Genomic DNA, 20,781 nt, shown 5'->3' on the forward strand with positions numbered 1-20,781 from the left:
TCTGGCTGCTGAAAGTACTGGCGTTACGAAGCGGTCATGTGGTGTTCAGGGACTGGTGTTTCAGGGTGTGTCTCCCATAGGTGCTTTAAGTGTTCTGCGGCTGTTCTGGCTGCTCTGTCCTTCAGGCCTGTCATCTGCAGCAGCTCTCCTTGCCTCCTGGGAGCAGTGTTTGGTCCCTGGCCTGAATGTTCTAGCTGGCCAGTTTCAGTTGTGTATTTTGGTCTGCTTGTGAGATGAAACCTGTTACCACCTCCAGTGGAACTGAGGCCCTGCAAAACTGTAGTTGGGAGACCTGCAGGGGCAGGGCTTTGTGCTGGTCTTCTGGATAAGGGGGCCCACCAGCCTAGGACTGAAGCAAGCCTGGGAGGAGCAGTTCTATTGGAGCGTAAGGGGGTGGGGCTGTGAGAAGTTAGGTAGCCAGCGACTATACTTCACTGGTTCCTGCAGGTGGCTCTTGTGTGTATGCTGAGGGGCATGGGAGGGTAACAGCACCAGCCAGTTCCTTCGTTATCGGAGAGGTGTCTCCGTGAACACTGCCTTTGGGCACACTCTGAGAAGAGCAGATAATCTCCCCACTGGGTTCCACTGGCGCTCTGCTGTTTCCAAGCTCTATGTCCCCAGATTGTTTGCCTACCTTCTCCAAGGGCAGCCCTGATGCCTATGGACTGGTCTCTCCAGGAGCCCAACCTGCTAACACTCAAAAACTTCAGGCTTTAAACCCCAAAGCAGTGCAACAACTCAAGAAATTAATCCCTTCTCACTTTCCAAACCAATGGCTATGAGGAAACGTTCTCCTTCTGTGTTCCCCTAGTGCTCCTCTCCACAGCAGCCAGGATCCATTTCTCCCCAAACTAGATCTCTGTGCCTCCTACCTTTGATTTGGTATCTTCCTTACCTTTAGCTGTGGCGTTTCTTTTGCCAGTCTCAAAGTCGATTTCTGGGGGTATTTAAGATGATTTGCTAGTTACCTACTTGTATTGTGGGATGAGGCAAGCCCAGGGTCCTAGAATTCTGCCATCTACCACCACCAGGTGGTGCCACTTAGGCTAACACTGTGACCTTACCATCATGTTCCTTGCTTTAAAAAATGTGGGGATTGGGGCGCCTGGGTGGCGCAGTCGGTTAAGCGTCCGACTTCAACCAGGTCACGATCTCACGGTCCGTGAGTTCGAGCCCCGCGTCGGGCTCCGGGCTGATGGCTCAGAGCCTGGAGCCTGTTTCTGATTCTGTGTCTCCCTCCCTCTCTGCCCCTCGCCCGTTCATGCTCTCTCTCTGTCCCAAAAATAAATAAACGTTGAAAAAAAAAATGTGGGGATTAAGGTCTATGCAGCTGTGAATCATATGGTTTAGAAATAGGGGTGGAGGACATCTGCACAGTAACCTGGATCATCCATGCACCCACCCAATTGCCTCTTGTCAGTAAGCTGCCCTGAATAAAACTGTATAAATAGTAAAGACAGGTTTGCTTTATCAGTCTTAAATCCTTTTCAGTATGGAGCAAACCGTTTTCTGAAAGATACAGAGATTTATGGTTATTCTAATTCAGAGTGGCCACCCTGGCTTAAGGGTGATTGGGATTAAAAAAAAAAAAAATCTACATTTCTTAAAGTCCAAATGCTAGAAGTACCTAAGCAACAGAATTGTTCTAAAAAGGATTTTTTTAAATGGGATTGATCATTTAGAGAATCCTGCAACTGAAGTGACCCACCATGGCAGCCCAGCCTGGGATGAGGATATTCTTTATGGACTACCACTGACCTGTTGATGGTTGTGTAGCCTATATTGCCTATAAATGACAACTGTATTAACAACTAATAATTACACAGCAGGTATACAATTAGACAGCAGGTAGTAAATTCTAGCTACACAAACAATGGTAAGTAAAACCTATTTTCCAATGTTTTGTTGGGAGTTTGGTCACAATCTTCTTGCACCTACCAGTTTAACCTGTTTATCTTATTACAGATCCGAAGGTATTAAATCCACAGTACTTGTAAGGATTGAGAATAGAGCAGAGCACTAGGAACAAAGTAGATACAAAACAGTTTCTCAGAAATCAAGAATAAAAGAGAATGGGCCACTGATGGAAGATGGGTCTCAGATAGTTAAACTCTGAATAAACTGGAATACATGGAACCAAATATGGTAGAAAACTTTCAGGTAAAGATGCACAGCTTGGTAAACCTGGTGAGTGTCCCTTTTAGATGCAAATTTGCCACTTAAAATTAGGTTCCCTTCCCCCCTATGGCCCACACACTTAGGGGACCGAAGACAGTTATTGGAAGGTGATGTTTGTTAACTGTAACACAGACACTAACTTCACTGAAGTTATTTTTGTTCCTTGATTTTCTAGAATCACAAGTGATACCTGCCCATAAAATCACTGGTAGGTACCTAGCTCTTCAGTGCAGAAACTGTTTTGCTCATTACATTGATTACACCATGTTTTTATTTTGGTTGGCTGAATGAAAAAAACAAAACCAGAAAAACCGAATTTCTTTTGCAGGTCTAGTCCCTCTCTATAGCATTTGTTGCAGACAGCCCTAAACAGCTGGAATACAGTCAGCAGGGGCCCGGGCTGGACCAGGCGGAGCAACAGTTCATCTTGGCAAGTATGTGTTTATTTCCTTTGGTGCCTTGCACAGTAAGGCACTAATGATGATAGAACAGAAGAAATGCCCACATCAAATAGTTCTAGTGACAATTTACTAGACAAGTTACAGTTTAATGATGGTGGTGGTGATTGTTTCATTTTATTATTTTTTACAATAAGGTTGTAGCCTTTATACTCCACACACACACACACACACACACACAAAATAAAACAAGTGCTTATGAAAGAGTCCCTGCCCCACCCCCCTTTTCAAAACATCCTGAACATAGCAATTCAATAGAACAGAAAAATCAAGACATGTTGGATTTCAAAATTTCAATAAAAAAGCAAAGTATGTGATGCAACAGGCTGTTCAACTTCCAACCCTAAATAGGCACTGTAAAACAAAAACTCCGGGTATTGAAATTTCTCCAGCACACTTTCCAGTATAAATGCTCTGTAATCAGCTCATAATAATGGGAACAGAACCTTAGAACAGAAGTCATATTGCTTCCCTGCTCCCCCTTTCTCCTATAATTAGAGGGTGGAGGTATTAGGGGATACAAAAGTCAGAGGAAGAAGAATTAAAAAGAAAAATTCTGAAAGCTGTTGTTTGTGGACTAGAAAGGAAGACAGCATTTTACAAATGTTCAAAAATTCCCAAGGCAAGCAACACAATTCGTTCACTATCACTCCTACTAGAAAGAATAAAGATATCGGCATCTTATTATATAAAACTGTACTTTCAGAATCGCATTACAGGTTCACCAGAAACTATGGATGTAGTTTTAGGCTTCATCAGGGAAAACAAGTTCAGTTCAGATCGAGTTAGATACTGTGCATCTAGCCTATTTGGATTGGAGTCTGGAACTGCTCACTGTAACCCCCAATAGCTGTAAACTAAACAATAGTATGTAACTCCATAGGAAGCTTAAGGATTGAGGATATGTACACAGCTAATTATATCTCCCCTGCTTCGCGCTCTTCAGAGCTCCTCCTGTCTTCTGATCTGCCATTAGCGCTCTCATAGGACCGCTTCTTATCTTTTCGGTCTCTGTCACGAGGTGATCTGTCTCTTGAATTCCTGTCTCTGTCACGTGATGCTAAGTCTTGGTCTCTGAATCTTTCTTTTGAGGATCTGAAAAATATTAATTTGAGGAGCAAAATGTGTTGGGAAACCCAATATCCAAATCAAAGAATCGGATAAATATTAAGGTACTGATTGATAGCTGAAGATATACAGACTACATCCAAGAAAGACAGAGGAGCCAGTTTTCGGGCTGAAAAGAGCACTACCCAAGGTGACAAGGGAGATGGGTGAAAACAAGCAGGTAAGGGTCAAAAACCGTAAGCTAAAATAATGACTTCTAGGATATTCTCATTATTTCAGAGGCAATCATAAAATGTTTCTAATTCATGGCAAATGTATTTAATATGAAAATAGTACATAGACAGTATCTTTAAAAATCAAAGTGTTAAACCGATTTTTAAAAAATCTATAAACAGAATACAGGTTCCAAACTGGATGGAAATTTAAAACTTACAACTGAGGTCAGCAAATCTTATTTTCTTTGCTGTTGAGCCAGAGAGTAAATATTTTAGGTAGATATTCTTCTTCCTTTTCTTTTTATCAACCCTTCAACAATTTAAAAACCACCCATAGCTCACTGGCTATTCAAAAACCGGCTATGGGGCCAGATTTGGCCTGCAGGCAATAGTTTGCCAACACTCAACTTAGATAAGGAAGTACTCAATTAATGATATGGCTTCAGATAACCATTTATTATTTTTAAAATCTTTACTCCTCCTCAGTGAGCTCATTCAACCAACAGAAAAAAATAAGAATGGAAGACAGAAAGATGATCACACTACATCTTGATTAACCATAATGGCTTCTTTACACCATCTCTCCATTCCCATACCCAATTTCAATGAGAAAGGTAAGTGATTATCAGAAATTCAATCAGAAGGAAAACCAAAGGATATGATGGGATCAGAATATGAAATCTATACTTTCAATCTCTAGAATGAATTAATAATATATATTACATATATTTGGTTCTTTACAGGTGACATGGTACTTTTACATAATCATCTCTCTTAACCAGGCTTCAGATTCTAAGTGTGAACATGGGTTAGCTAATACTTTGAGCTTCTAATGCAGGAAAAAAAAAAAAAGGACTGAAAAGGTTGAAAGATTAAAATGTCAACTTTGAGCATTCTACTTAACGTTAGAATAAGCTTAATTTTTAAAAGATGTAGGGAAAAAAAAAAAAATCACAGTGCATGTCTGGTTACACTGCTCCTCTCCAGAATCTTTCTAAGAATGTAACATGGAGAGAAGATGCCTAAGAATTAGATACAACGGCAGGTAAGTCTCAAAGGTCAGTAATAACTGGAGAATAACCACGAGATGAGCATCAACTAGGATCTTGTGAGAGATTACAATGTCCCTTCCATAAGCATTTTATTTACACTCAACATTTCATTCAAATTACCAATACTAATAACCCAAGTACTTAAAAGATGGGAGATGACAGGATAATTAGATTATTTGGCCACAGCCACCGAACCCAACTAATCTGACTGTGAAGTCTGCACCACGTGTTTGAAAAGACCAGGATGTAGAAAAATGCAAGCCAAGTCCTCATTTATTAAGGTAACTGTTGCCAGGGAAATGTCACTAACAGAATTCAGACCAGTATTTCATAGTTGGGGTGGAGAAACAGTAAATCATTAAGACTTTGAATTAGGACTTTTACCTTGAAATTTAAACTGAAATATATAGCAGTAACTTGACGTTTTATGTACTAACATGTAGATTTGAATAGCAATTGGCTGCTAATTTTTGGTAAAAACACAATGCTGCTTTGAAAGAGAATAAGTTGTCGAGATTAGAAGTGCTCTTGAGAAAAGCAAAAACTTTTAATAGTTTTACAAAAATAAACCTGTTTATGAACATGCTGAAAACACCAGGGGTGGCATGTAGGATAGTGGAAAAATGTCCTATACAACTTCATAAATGCAGGAACCATTTAGGACTAGGATAACACAATCCCAGGGGAGGAGACATGCCCCTCCCTTCCATCCCCACCACCAACAGACATCAGAGTTCACAGATACCAGAAACAATGACAGGTGGGCAGGTTCACAAGACAAACTCTCTAGACCTTCCAACAACCAGTAGGGTGATTCCTTTTTTTTAATGCATTTATTGGGCACTGCACTGTGGGTCTACAGTTTTAAGAGTATGAGATGAATGGCCAGCAAGCAAATCACTTTAGGAACTATGTCCCTTATAAAGTCCCTCCTCATTCTCTGCAAGTGTCTATGATAATCCATCTGGAATATCTTTCTCCTACCATCTGAACCCATTTTTTTACTTCTCTGGTATTTCCCTCATCTAAACTCCTGTATTATTTTGATGTATACTTTAGCACTTTATATGTTAAGTATGAGATCAGTCTGTTTATTGTCAAAGATGTTAGTCTTGTGTTCTAACTTGAAAAAATTGCTCAACTGTTACACTTCTTTTTTTAGTAGGCCTAGTATAGAAGCAAGTATACGACTCTTACTGATTAAAAGTTAACTGAAGAACTAATGTCCTAATAAGAGAACTTAAATCTTTTCACTGGAGAAAAAAAAAAAAAAAAGGAAAAACAGCTGAGGTGAAGGATAGGTTAATTAACCCATGGTGGGACCCCTTTTATAATGTGTGTATACATACATATATATATAAATATATATATATGTATAATCTAATCACCACAATGTTCACCTTAAATATCTTATAATTTTGTCAATTATAACTCAATGAAGCTGGGGGTGGGGGGAGAGACCTACTTGGAACAAGGTAAGAATATAAGAAAATATTTAGTGAAATCGTATTACTATTAACTCTGCTTGTGAGTGATTTCAAACAAAGGCTTCCCTCCCTCCCACCCCACACCCAAACAAAAAATTTTTACCACCTTTATGTGGATTCTCTCATGGGCTTTATGCAGAGTAATTGATAGAAAATTTAAGACTAGTAGGTGCTAGGCACTCAAAAAAGATTTATCACATACATAGTTAAGAGTTCTCAAGAAAAAAGCAATTTTAAGCATGGGTTATGTGCCATAGAAATGACCTGGCTTTTAAAGACCATCTTGTGACCTGAGAAGTTTTGGGAGCTTGGTCGATGTAGCCTGTGTGTACTTAAGGCTCCACCACCACATACTAATCCTTTATCCTGAATATAGTTTCAGGTCCTTAAACACACCACATCCTTGCAACCTTTAAATTTCCATGCCAAGAAAGTCTACCCTCCTTAAGAGTCTAAGTCTGCCCCACCAAGCTAACTGTATATAGCAACGCATACCTAGAGTGCAGATTAAACAATATACCAGAATGTGTCTGCTCTGAAAAAGTGCACCAGCTCAAAAGAAGTTTGGAAAACAGAAGTCAAACAAAGATAAACTCTTTAAATGAAAGGACTTCTTAAAGCCCCTAATGCGCCAATACATACTGAAAAAATTGGTACTGGTACCTAAAATTGTCCACAAAGTACTTTTTTTCCCCCAAGACACACTAAGCAGAGAAAAAGCAATAACCTCTGCCCATATCGGTTCCAATTTCTTTACTCTGGCTCCTAAGTGTATTATTTAACTACCCATATAATCAGGGGAAAAAATGTTACAAACTCACACACAAATGTGTACATGTTACCAGATGCAAGTCTCAAACCAATAGTATTCCAAGTGTAAACCTTTAATAAAGGTAGTTCCATATCCTCTTATGGACACCTCAGTACCTCCTCCTGGATCGCTCTCTGCTCCTGTCTCTAGAACTGTGCCCACTTCGCTGGTGGCTACGGCTGCGGCTTCGGCTGCTAGAGCGGGATCTGTGGCGATGGCGTTTCTCCCGAGATTTGGAGCGAGTTCTCCTCTTCCGTTCCCGTGACATGGAGCGAGACCGGTGTCTGCGATGCTCTCTGGACCTGGACCTACAAAACCCGTTTGCTTTAGTTTTTAGCTTTCTCAGCAATGCACTTCTCATTTGCTAAAGCCTCTTCTTTATTTATTTTTTTTTTTAAAGTTTTATTTTTCAACGTTTTTTATTTATTTTTGGGACAGAGAGAGACAGAGCATGAACGGGGGAGGGGCAGAGAGAGAGGGAGACACAGAATCGGAAACAGGCTCCAGGCTCTGAGCCATCAGCCCAGAGCCTGACGCGGGGCTCGAACTCACGGACCGCGAGATCGTGACCTGGCTGAAGTCGGGCGCTTAACCGACTGCGCCACCCAGGCGCCCCTAAAGCCTCTTCTTTAAAGAGAAACAATCGCTCAGTAAGCTTGATGCCAGTTCTATTTCAAGTCAGCTAAATCTACACCAAAGTAAAATGCTGGTATGTTAAATAACTACATACTGCAATTTCAAAATGAAACATTAGTTCTTAAAGGTCAATAAATATCGTATAAATTTATATCAAGAATATCATAAAAATTAAATCTATACCACTACTATATGCCAGGGATTGTACTATCTAGATGATTTTATTAGAGATTTGTAGTTCATTTAAATAATTTCTAAAATTTTTTTGGTATACTTTGTTTCTAAAGTATGTACCTGATGGACATGGATAAAAAAGGGAGGAGAAGCATAAGAGAGATCAGTGTTTAGGATAATGTAACTCTGAATTTAAAAGGTTGTATCTTATGACCATCAAAGTAAGTTTTAATGTCCACAATATGCCTAGTCACAGTGTAATCAACACAGTAAGGCTGTTCTCTTGTAAGCAGTACTTAGCTTGGGAAGGAAAAAAACATGTATAAGTCATTTTAGAGAACTAAAAAAAAAGTGTGAGTACATAGGACTATAGTCAAGGAAAAACGTTTTGAAGTAGCTAGAAGGAAAAACACTTCTGGAGCCTCCACTGGGTCACAAAACTCACAACATGTGTGTGTGGTAAGTGACGGAAACCAAGCAGGAAGAAAGATATGAAACTTTGTTCTAACTGTCCCTTTTTAGAGTGATAGCAATGATCTAAACTTGACATTGACATTGCATAACTATAACTAATGGACTTATACACTTAAAATGGCTGAACTTATGGCATGTAAATTATACCTTAATAAAGCAGTTAAAAAATTGTTAAAGTCACTTTAAAAATGTAATGTTTTCTCATAATTTAATAAATTCAAAAGCATATTATTCAGGTGATACAATTTACAAACCGAGCTCATTTTCAAGTGATTATTTTATTAAATCAAGTTTAAAAGCATTCAGCTTATGTCAACATTTATATTCAAAAGAAGGCATATAGAGTGGACCCAGCATCAACTACGGTTGAACGAATATTTCCACAACTGAATAAAATCTCTCTGAAAAGCAGCATAAGGAAAAGAACATAAAATTCATTCAATGCAAGTTTAATTAAATGGGATTTAGTCACTCATTTTGAGCTATAACGAATTTATGTCTTTCAATGCATAATTTCATTCCTCTTTTACAAAATTCTAGATAATTAGTCGTTCATTTAAAAAGTATTTACTGGGTACATCTTGCACTAAGTCCTAGGAAGACTGAGCAGCAAATAAAGCAAAGTCCTTAACCTCATGGAGGTTATTCCACACAGTGTGTTATTCCACACAGAATTCCACACAGATATGTAAGCAGTAAATACTGTAAGTCGGCTAGTAAAAAAAAGGTTATATTAAAAAGGTAAAGGTGGACAGAGAAATAAGATGGTAATCTTTTTACAGAATAGGCAGGAAAGGCTTTTCTGGTAAAATAGCATTTAAGCAAAGACAAAATAAGGTAATCAGCCATCTCAAAGAAGGTTGCTTCAGGTAGAGGGAACACAGGGGCAAAAGCTCGGAGGTAGGAGAAAGTTCAGCATATTGAAGGACTAAGAGATCTGTTTGGCTGGAATGAAGTCAGCAAGGGGAATAATTCAGGGTTTTAAGGGCAAAATGACCAAGTACCATATCATTCAAACTAGGATGCTTTCAATGGTTAATTATATAAAAAGCAAGGGTGAGCTATTAATAAATATGCTGACACAAGACATAAACTGGTACCTACTTACCCCAATCTCAGATCGATTACTTAAAAGCTATGGCAAGGACTTTCACTTCTCATGAAGTGAAATGGAATACCTTTTGGCTGACGTAATTTATTTCACTTTTTAAAGGGCATATTCTGATTGATGTATGAAAAACAGGTTGAGGTAGAGAAGGGGATTGGCCAAGTCTAGAAAAGTGCCTTGGAGTACAATGGTAGAAATTAACGTTCTGGCCTCAATATCTGAAGACTTTCTATGTACAAACAGTTTAAATATCTTTTCAACAAAGGGACTAATTTGCATTAATCAACCGGTAAACAAGAACACTATCAACATTTAATGTTTCTATTCATCCTAGATTTCAGAAACAACAATATGAACTGGCTGACACAACTGGTCCCTTTTATTAGTTTTTTAGTGTTTGGAGGAGAAACACATCGCTGAAAGATCCTGAAAAGTACTATGGGGCATCTAAAAGAAATGCAGGTTTTTCTTTCATAACAGCAAATGCTCTAGTATACAGGGAAAAGTTCTTGAGAAATAATTAACTTTAGAGTTAAGAGTACTCCAAAGGTTTCAGAAAGTAGTTATCTGAACAAGAAAAATTATAAGATTTGACAAAGAATGACAAAGGGCATTCTAAGTGGGGATGGACTCACAAGAACGACTCAAGGATAGGAATGAAAATTGCACACAAAAAATTTTAAAAATGACGACATACACCATGCTTCCCCACCTTTCTCAGAAAAAAATTAGCAACTACTAAAACTTTTAAAGAATGTCTTCAAAAAGACGTCAAATATTAATGTCAAAGCTTTAAAAATAAAGTGTTCTCTTGCCCCTCTGAAGTTTTTTGTGATCTCGGTACAAAGTTATAAGTAATAAACATATAAAGTGAAGACCAGGGTATAAACTAATAAACATTTCAGTTTCCCTTCAATATCTCACTATGGATCCCTTTTTCAAAAAGGTATTCACTATTCAACCTGCTTGTATTTTCAACAGGTACACCCTACACTCTCCCTCCTTACTTTGATCTGTTTCTTACATGCACCACGAAAATTACTGTCGCATATTTAGCCTGCACTTCTAAAGATTTCAAAGAAATATTCTAAAATATTTTTAGCTTTCCCTTTTTTTGTTGTCCAATAGGCTCTATGCCCAACGTGGGTCTTGAACTTACAACCCTGAGATCAATAGTTGCATGTTCTACCAACTGAGTCAGCCAGGCGCCCCAATGTTTTTAGTTTTCCCTTTAACTCCAGGGCACTGTATATATTACTCCAATAAAATTAGGCTGTAGTTCATGAGTACCTTCTGACCAGTTTCATCTTAAAACAAAATGCCCACACTTGAACTACAAAAGAAATTAAGAGTATTACTCTATTAATTCTCATTCATTTTTTAAAAATATTTAATCTATGAAAACAACATCTGGAAAAAACCCAACTTCAATACTTATGTACATTTTGTGTAAAACTTACCTTTTGGGATTCTTGCTATGTGATCGAGACCTGAAAAAAGAGTATCTATTTTTAGAAAAAAAGACTAAGAAAAAGTACAATGCACTGTTAAAATTACATTCTTCCTGATTTCTAATCTTTTAAAATGTGTATTTATTTTGAGGGAAAGAGAGTGCAGGAGGGGCAGAGAGAGATGAAGAGATGGGAGAATCCCAAGCAGGCGCCATAATGTCAGTGCAGAGCCTGATGCGGGGCTTGATCCCACAAATCGAGAGATCATGACCTGAGTCAAACAAAACCGAAAGTCAGATGCTCAACTGAAGGAGCCCCCAAGGCACCCCCTGATTTCTAATCTTTTCATTCTATAAATATGAAACACATATGAACGTGTGCAAATTTTTCCAAAATACACCACAAACCGTACAGACTTCCCCACCTTGGCATATGAGATCCCCTATCTAGGACACCTAGCTCTCTAAGAGAATACACTCCTAGGAGGGGCACCTCAGTGGCTTAGTCAGTGAAGCATCCAACTTCAGCAGAGGTCATGATCTCATGGTTTGTGATTCAAGCCCTATGTCAGGATCTGTGCTAATAGCTCAGAGCCTGGAGTCTGCTTCGGATTCTGTGTCTTCCTCTCTCTGCCCCTCCCCGACCCATGTTTTGTCTCTCTCAAAAATAAACATTAAAAAAAAATTTTTTTTTAATTACAAAAAAAAGAGAGAAAAAAACATGATCCTGGGAGTAAAAACCACAATAAATAACCATTCACTAATTCCCCAGGAAATACTTCCCAACCTGGAAAAAATTCGTTATTTATATCTCTGTCATCTTTTCTTTCCCTGTGGGAACAGGGTAAAATTTCTATTATCTGAGATATATTCACTTTTGAACTATAACCTCATAGCGTAATTGCTACAACACCCAACTCAATCTTACAATATCTTTCTTAACATGACACATGATACCCTTATTAAAGCACTCTTCACATTTCTTGGCATATAATTAACACTCGATAAATAGTAATGGCTAGTACTGTGGTTATTAGGAAACCATGGGTGTCTTGCGGGGAAGATACAGCACAACTGAAGGATGAGCTTTGGACTCATCCTGATTTAAGTTTTAACTCAGTTGCATCACTACCTGTGACCCAGACAGATAATAAATATATATCTTCCCTCAGCTTTGCCATGTGCAAAAGCAGCACAGCAAAGTAAATTTCACAGGCAATTGTAAGGATTAAATGAACGAATATAGGCCAATTCGTAGCACAGGCCTGGTACATAACAGGCACTCAGTAAGTAATAGTTTTTATCATTATCCTTTTCAATACCATAGCTGGGATCCCATCTTGTATAACTCCGTACTTGCTTGTAATTTCTTCATCTTTCATTCTTAGTTCTGATACTTCCTCAAGTTCACAGTTTAAAAAAAAGAAAACTTCAAACACATTTCTGAAATAGCATCACATTTTACCATCGATGTTAAAAGAAATTTGCCAGTTGGCAACAAAGGAGTAAGATGTGGTACACTTTCTTGTCAGCCACAGATGTGAAAATGTAGTCATGGCAAAGAATTTTTGTTCTCATCCAACTATCATTTCAGTTGAAGTATATAAATTAGTGGCACTATATTCAGAATTTTAAAATGAGATTTCTAATGCCATTTATACAGTCTTATAAAGCTAAGCAATATTCCCACAGAAAATCAGTGTACACAAAAGAGAACAGTGATAGAGCTATGAGGTAAAATTTACGGTAAATGAAGAACATATATATCAATGGATATACGACAGCACTCCCCTTAAAAAGGGAAGTGTAGTTTTGTTTCATTTCTTCACGGCCGTGCAAAAATATTACCTGCTACAAGTCATGTAACACAAAGTTAGTTTAAACATCTTGAAAGAGACTACGGTAAAACATGCTCAAAGCCTGGGGAAGTTGCCATGACCAAGTCACATATCATAAAGGGTTTTAATTAGGCACAAAATCTGCTGGGAAGTATTTAACTTCCAGAGATGTGTAATACAATTAAGGAAACACTATAAATGAGAACTACACATAATTCTTTTGTGGCATATCTGTCCATCCTGAAGTTGTTAAAGAAGTTATGTACGTGAGTTCAAAGAAGGTTCCCACCACGATGCCACACAATTTGCTGCCAATGGGTAAAAGTGGCTCAGAACACTAATGTTCAAATGTTTACTAAATATGAAGAATATGACTTTATCAACTAATGAATACCAATATAAAAATTGCATACATTTAGCTATTATTAAATTAATACAATCTTAAAAGTTTATAGCTCCTAGAACTGAAGAAATACAGAATCAAAGCACAATGTAAGATAACCAATGAAACAAACAAAACCCAAACTAAGAATAAAGCAGATCACAAAAATAAAAATAGTTTTATACCAATCTGGTACAAACGCAGCCATTATGAAAACCAGAGGGCTAGAAAGAGCTTTGTAGTAAATCTTACAAAAAATAAGGATGTGACTCTTTACTCACTCCTCCATACATGTTGAAGGAAATCACCCTGATTTAAATGGCTGTAAGTTAACATTTTTGTAAACACTGTCTCACATAGTAATACTTTTAAGAGTAAACAGAAATTTCCCACATGCAGATTTAGTAACAACGAAAATCCTGTATTAATCACATCTCTTTTTAGAGCCAGGGACATTCAACATCAGATAGTTGGACTATTCAGTTCATCACTCCATACCTCCTCAGCTTCTCCCTTTCTTCTCTCTCTCTTTCTTCTCTTCGTTTCAGGCGTTCCTGATTTCTTTTCTCCTGTTTCTCAGCTACAACTCTCTTAAAAGACAATGACAATTCAAATAATAAAAAATGAGAAGCATTAGTTACTGAGTCCATTCTTAATAAGAATTATCCTACACTCTACGACATGTGGTTCCCAATATAGCACAGGTAACATCAAAATCTGTTTAATAACAGTTCAATTAAAACTTTTACTGGGTAAAATCATTATGCAAGTCTAGTTTCCAAAATGTTTCTTCCCCCCTTCTGGGGAACATTTGTAAAATCTCATGTTTCTTCATGACTTAATATTTCAAAATCATTTCTACAAGACTTTTCTCCTTTGAATATTTTCAAGCATTACTTTGTATATTTCAAGTCTTTTTTTTTTTTTCCAGTAATCTCTACACCCACGACCCTGAGATCAAGAGGAATATGCCATGCCAACTGAGCCAGCGAGGTACACCTATTTTGTATTTTTTAAAGAACATTAAGCAGTATAAATCACTATAAGCTCCCATTCCCTATGATTTCCAAAATAAAAATGTCTTCTGTCACTTCCAATTACCACCTCAATTCTGCTGCTTCAAAAAGTACCAGTAAAAAGCTAAATAGTCCTGTTGCTAGCTCTGTATCTGCAAAGATTCCCAAACAGTACTATTTTTGAGTTTTAACTTAGACCCCAGTAACCATGTGAAATAGTGAAACTTAGTCATTTAAAAAAACTTACCCCAAATCATCCCAGTTACTCAGAATACTTAGAAGAGCTCACTGTTAATTACAAATACAGAGACGTCCCTAAGTGTTTCTGACTCCACATTATTTTAAATGTGAAACTATAGATCTTGGGTTAATTTCAGTAATAAAAGTCACTATCCGGTGATTGCCACCTTTGAGCCAGTCTCCTGCTCATAACAAAATGCTACAGTGCCAAAATTTAAAAAAAAACTAGCTGCATCAGGGGCACCTGAGTGGCTCAGTCAGTTAACTGTCTGACTTTGGCTCAGGTCATGATCTCACAGTTTTTGAGTTCAAGCCCTGCATCGGATTCTGTGCTGACAGCTCAGAGCCTGCAGCCTGATTCAGATTCTGTGTCTCCCTCTCTCTCTTGCCCCTCCCCCACTCACATGCTTGTCTCTCTCAAAACTGAATAAATGTAAAAAAAGAAAAAAACAACCAATAGCCACACCAGATTCTTGAAAAGTAAATTGACTATATCCATTTATTCTGATCTTTAACCTCTTTAGAAATACCCTGTTTGTTGTTTTCCTGTCTTCTCAAAAGAATTCAGCACGAGTAGGAACTGTACTGCCTTTCTCACAATAGTGGTATATATATGTTAAGTGATAATAACTGTCCTTTTTTTAAAGATAGGTTTCATTCTAATTCCTTTCTGAAACAGGAGTAGGAGCATAAAATAAAACTAGAGGTCCTACAAGCTTGTTATGAAGAACTGCAAAATATTTCAAAAAAATTAGTACTAGACTCATTTTCTCAATCTTCCTTTAAAGTAAATATTATAACGGGGCGCCTGGGTGACTCAGTTGGTTAAGCGTCCGACTTCGGCTCAGTCATGATCTCACAGTTCGTGGGTTCGAGCCCTGCGTCGGGCTCTGTGCTGATAGCTCAGAGCCTGAAGCCTGTTTCGGATTCTGTGTCTCCCTTTCTCGCTGCCCCTCCCCTGTTCACGCTCGGTCTCTGTCTCAAAAATAAACATTAAAAAAAATTAAAGTAAATATTATACTGTTTATTTTATAGAAAATAGAATAAAAATTTGGGGGGAATTTGTATGAAACAATTAGTTCAGAACTCAGTTTGCAAGATTCCTAATTCAATGTCCTATCCAACACAAAACACTATCCCCCAAAATAAGGGGACAGTATTTAAAGTCTGTTTTTCAGACATCATCCATTAAACCAACTGTTATCTCCATTGATAATCCTACTCTATTTGGTATGAATTGTTAGCAGAATTTCAGCCAAGATATTACACAAAAAGATAACTAATACATATCAAAACAACGAGTGATTAAATTAGATAAAGTGAAGGATATTAATTTACCAATGTACCTTTAATTCTTCAAGTTTCTCTCTTATTTCAATAAATCCCAGGTGCAGTTTACCCCCAAAATGATCAGCCAGTCGTCTATCATTATCATGAAGACCTAAATAGGCAGAGCAGACTTCACAGACTCGAAGTTTCTGTTGTTGGAAACTGGAAGCCGGCATAGAATTCCTATAAACTTCCTGAACAAAAGTAAGAAAAACAATATTCATATAAACCTCACTGAGTCATACCACTACACAAAATACACTATGTACATATAAAGAAAAGTTTTCTGATGAATACGCAAAGTATGGCTATTTTGTTATGAAAATCCATGGGTTTTCCATTACCCTCATCCTCTGTCCTTGGGACCTATCCAATGGAAGTAAACTGTATTTTGCCAAGAACTACTGTAAGAATTCTACCACGACATAGAACACGACTTTCGGAAAGGCCTTCTCAGTGTTCTGGGTTTTCTTTTCTGCAATTTTTGTTAAAAATGAAACGAAGCAACCCCAAAACTATATACATCAGTGAAGGATCAAGAAAAAAGTCACCCACACTGGCAGAGAGGGAATGAATGTCTTTGGTATTATTACAGTTTCCTTCCACTGCCTTCTTACCCACAGGTCATTTCTTTTCCCTTTGGAAATGTGGACAGGGCATACAAATGATAACTTTCCACCAAAAGCAATAGTTCTATAAGCAATGAGAGGAAGTACCTTAACAATAGTAAGATGTCTTACACTCAATCATTTTTCCTTACTGAAAATATTCTGGTTATCGTCTGACACAGCCACCTCTCTACCTAAAAAAACATTACACTTCCTGGGGCACCTAGGTGGCTCAGTTGGTTAAGCGTCCAACTCTTGATTCGTGAGATAGAGCCCCACATCAGGCTCTGCAATGATGGTGTGGAGCCTACTTAGGATTTTCTCTTTCTCCCTCTCTCTGCCCTCCACCTCTGCTTGAGCATGTGCATGCACTCTCTCTCTCAAAATAAAAAAAAATAAAAAAAAAAACTTAAAAACAAAAAAATTGTATTCCAAGCCTTTATGCAGCTTTGGCTTTAGAGATATTTAAGTGGACATTGCTGGAGGGAATATATAGAAAAGTTCTTTCAAAGGGAGTCAGTAAGCTGAGATAAAAAATCACTAATGGCTGTTATCACCTGTGGATCAGAAGTGATGGGAAACAATATTTACAGTTTCAAAAATGTCAATACCAAGGGACGCCTGGGTGGATCAGTTGGTTAAGCATCCAACTTCAGCTCAGGTCATGATCTCACCATTTGAGTTTGAGCCCTGTATCAGGCTCTGAGCCTGGAGCTGGCTTCAGATTCTGTATCTCCCTCTCTCTCTTCCCCTTCCCTGTTTGCATGCTGTCTCTCTCTTAAAAATAAACATTAAAAAAAAGAAAAAAGTGTCAATACCAAGACACTTATTACAAAAAGGAAAGCACTGTAACTTCACAGTCGAAAAAGAGGCAATATCACCAGAAATGGGACAAATTACTAGCATGTGCCTTCTGATGCATATAACACTACTTAAATGGTACTCCTGTCAAAATTCTAATCAAGAAGAAAATCAGACAAACCCAAACTGAAAAACATTTTACAAAATAATTAGCCTGTACTTTTCAAAACTGTCAAGATCATGCCAAAGACTAAAGTTCCACATTAAAGAGGCCTAGAGGAACATGAACAAATAAATGCAGCATATGATCTTGAACTGGACCTTAAACAAAGAAAAAAAATTTTTATATTTATTCACTGATCTTGAGAGAGAGAGAGAGAGAGAGAGAGAGAGAGAGAGAGAGAGAGAGAGAGAGAAAGAGAGAATCCAAGCAAGATCCACACCATCAGCACAGAGCCCAATGCAGGGCTGAAACCCACAAACCGTGAGATCATGACCTGAGCCAGAATCAGGAGTCAGACACTTAACAGACTAAAACACCTAGGGGTCCCAAAGAAAAAAATTTTAATAAAAGAGAACATTAGTGGGACAATTCAGAAGAATCTGAATAAAGTCTTCCAATTAATAGTATTGTATTAATCTTAATTTCTGATTCAAATCACTATACTGCATTTATGTAATAAAATATCCTTGTTTTTAGTAAATACACATTGGAGTATTTGGGGATAAAGAGGCTTTACATCTATAACTTAATGTCAAACATTACACATACAATACACATACAATAGGAGAAAAAAAAGGAAATGTGGTAAAAATGTTAATATTTGGAGTCCACGTGAAGGATATAGGGGCATTCCTTATACTATTTCTTTTGTATCTCTGGAAATATTTCAAAATAAAAGTTTTTAAAAAAGATAAACACAAACACATGATACACAGAGGCAAGTCAACTCAATTTTTGTGCCTTACTATTCCTTTTTCTAGTTATGCAGAAGAAAGGCTTTAGGCATAGTGGCCATATTACCGCCAAAAAATGATAAACATAAAGATGAATCCATATAATAAAGATGGCTGAACATAAAGGTGTAAGTAACTTGTATACTAGATGGAATCATGGAGCTGCCATATCAGACTCCCTAACCACGAGTATTTACTAAAGGAGAACAACAAAACCCTTTTTTGGTTAACCCACTGTAAGTTAAGTTTTCTTTTATGTGCAGTTGAACACAATCTAAAATGGGCAAGCACATTTTTTAAAGTATTGTCCTTAGTAAAAATCAAATGCAGACAAAATATAACAGATTAAAGACGTTAAGCCACTGTGTGATACTAGAAAATCTTCAAATACATATGCATGAAATTTCATGAAAACAAAACATGCAAGTAATAACATCACTATGTTCGCTACCAGAGTCTTTGGGGGAAATGAGCTATAAAATACTCTGCATTTAAAAATTGGGGCAACTGGGTGGCCCAGTCAGTTAAGCATCTGACTCTTGATTTTGGCTCAGGTCATGATCTCATGGTTCGTGAGATCAAACCCTACATCTGGCTCTGTGCTAGCAATGAGAAGTCTGCTTGGGATTTTCTCTCTCTCCCTCTCTTTCTGCTCTTTCGCTCGTGCGTGCACTCCCTCTCAAAATAAACATTTAAAATATAAAAATTCAGTGTTTATTTTCTGGATTGGTATTAATTACATTTCAAGAAATGCTAATTTGAGAAACTTAACAGAAGACCATGGGGGAAGGGAAGGGGAAAAAACAGTTTCAAACAGAGGGAGGCAAACCATAAGAGACTCTTAAATACAGAGAACAGAGGGTTGGGGGGGGGGGCCGCGGAGGAGAGGGGAAAATAGGTAATGGGCATTGAGGAGGGCACTTGTTGGGGCTGAGCACTGGGTGTTGTATGTAAGTGATGAATCATGGAAATCTACTCCCAAAGCCAAGAGCACACTGTATACACTATATGTTAACTAACTTGACAATCAATTCTATTTAAAAAAAAAATAGGTAATAAAAATATAAAATCTAAGTTAAAAAAAATAATAAAGAAATCCTCAACATTAAGACTTCAAAAATACTAAGAAGGTTACACAGCATATTCTTTTCCATCCTATTACCTTTAATATATATTTATATTTAAAGTAGATTCCAGGGGAGACTAGGTGGCTCAGTCGGTGAAGCGTCTGACTCTTGATTTTGGTGCATTTGGTGCAGGTCATGATCTCATGCTTCATGGGACCAAGCCCCACGCTGGGCTTTGTGCTGACAGCACAGACTCCGCTTGGGATTTTCTCTCTCCCTCTTTGCCCCACCCCTGCTCATATGCATTCTCTCTCTCAAAATAAACACTTTAAAGTAGTTTGTTGTTTTTTTTTTAAGTTTATTTATTTTTGAGAGAGTGCAAGCAGGGGAGGGGCAGAGAGAGAGGGAGACACAGAATCTGAAGCAGGCTCCAGGCTCTGAGCTGTCAGCAGAGAGCCCAAAGTGGAACTTGAACTCACAAGCCGTGAGATCATGACCTTGAGATGAACTCGGACGTGTAACTGACTGAGCCACCTACAGCCCCTAAAGTAGATTTATTATAGCTAGCTCTTGCTTTTTAAAAAAAATCCAGTCTCACAATCTTTGCCTTTTAGTTGGAATATTTAGACCATTTACATTTAATGTAATTATTGGTACACTGGGTTACATTTAACATAATTATCGGTACACCACTATGCTATTTATTTTCTCTATGTCCAATCTGTTGTTTATTCCTTTTTTCCTGCCTTCTTTTGGATTAAGTATTATTTAGGACTCCATTTTATTTCTACTATTAGTTATACTTTTTTCCCCTCCAGTGGTTTCTCTGGAGTTTACAGTATACAACTTTAACATCTAAAAAAAGCTAAAAAGACCTTATTAATATCAGATCAAGATTTGAAAGCAAAAGACATTACTAGGACAGTTCAAAATAATAAAGGGCCCAATTATTCAAAAAGACACAACAAACCTAAAGGTGTATTAGCCTAATAATAGTTTCAAAATACATGAAGCAAAAACTGACAAAACTGAAAAGCATAGATAAATCCACAATTAGAGGTAGAGACTTGAATATTCCTCTCAGTAAATAAACAGAAAATCAATAGGATGTGTAAAGATTTGAACAATTAATCAACCATCCTGACTCAACTGACATTTACAGAACACTCCATTTAACAAGGGAGAGTATCATTCTTTTATTTTTTTTTTATTTTTTTTAATTTTTTTTTTCAACGTTTATTTATTTTTGGGACAGAGAGAGACAGAGCATGAACAGGGGAGGGGCAGAGAGAGGGAGACACAGAATCGGAAACAGGCTCCAGGCTCTGAGCCATCAGCCCAGAGCCTGACGCGGGGCTCGAACTCATGGACCGCGAGATCGTGACCTGGTTGAAGTCGGACACTTAACCGACTGCGCCACCCAGGCGCCCCA

The 20,781-nt window shown here is 37.7% G+C and overlaps 1 protein-coding gene across 12 annotated transcripts in view; it reads right to left on the minus strand.

Annotated features, from left to right (window-relative positions):
* Positions 1-2,599: 2,599 nt before the first annotated feature.
* Positions 2,600-20,781, minus strand: part of LUC7L2 (LUC7 like 2, pre-mRNA splicing factor) — a 58,627-nt gene continuing 40,445 nt past the window's right edge. For all 12 annotated transcript variants that reach the window (XM_040471807.1, XM_040471812.1, XM_040471813.1 and 9 more), the window contains 5 exons: positions 15,934-16,110; positions 13,830-13,921; positions 11,122-11,151; positions 7,386-7,577; positions 2,600-3,731 (listed from right to left, as the gene is read on the minus strand). In XM_040471807.1, coding sequence (XP_040327741.1) covers positions 3,554-3,731; positions 7,386-7,577; positions 11,122-11,151; positions 13,830-13,921; positions 15,934-16,110 — 669 coding nt within the window. In that variant the 3' untranslated portion in view covers positions 2,600-3,553. The remainder of the gene's footprint in view (positions 3,732-7,385; positions 7,578-11,121; positions 11,152-13,829; positions 13,922-15,933; positions 16,111-20,781) is intronic.

Source organism: Herpailurus yagouaroundi, unplaced genomic scaffold, assembly GCF_014898765.1.
Source record: "Herpailurus yagouaroundi ecotype Mexico unplaced genomic scaffold, PumYag 100, whole genome shotgun sequence".
NCBI lineage: Eukaryota > Metazoa > Chordata > Mammalia > Carnivora > Felidae > Herpailurus > Herpailurus yagouaroundi.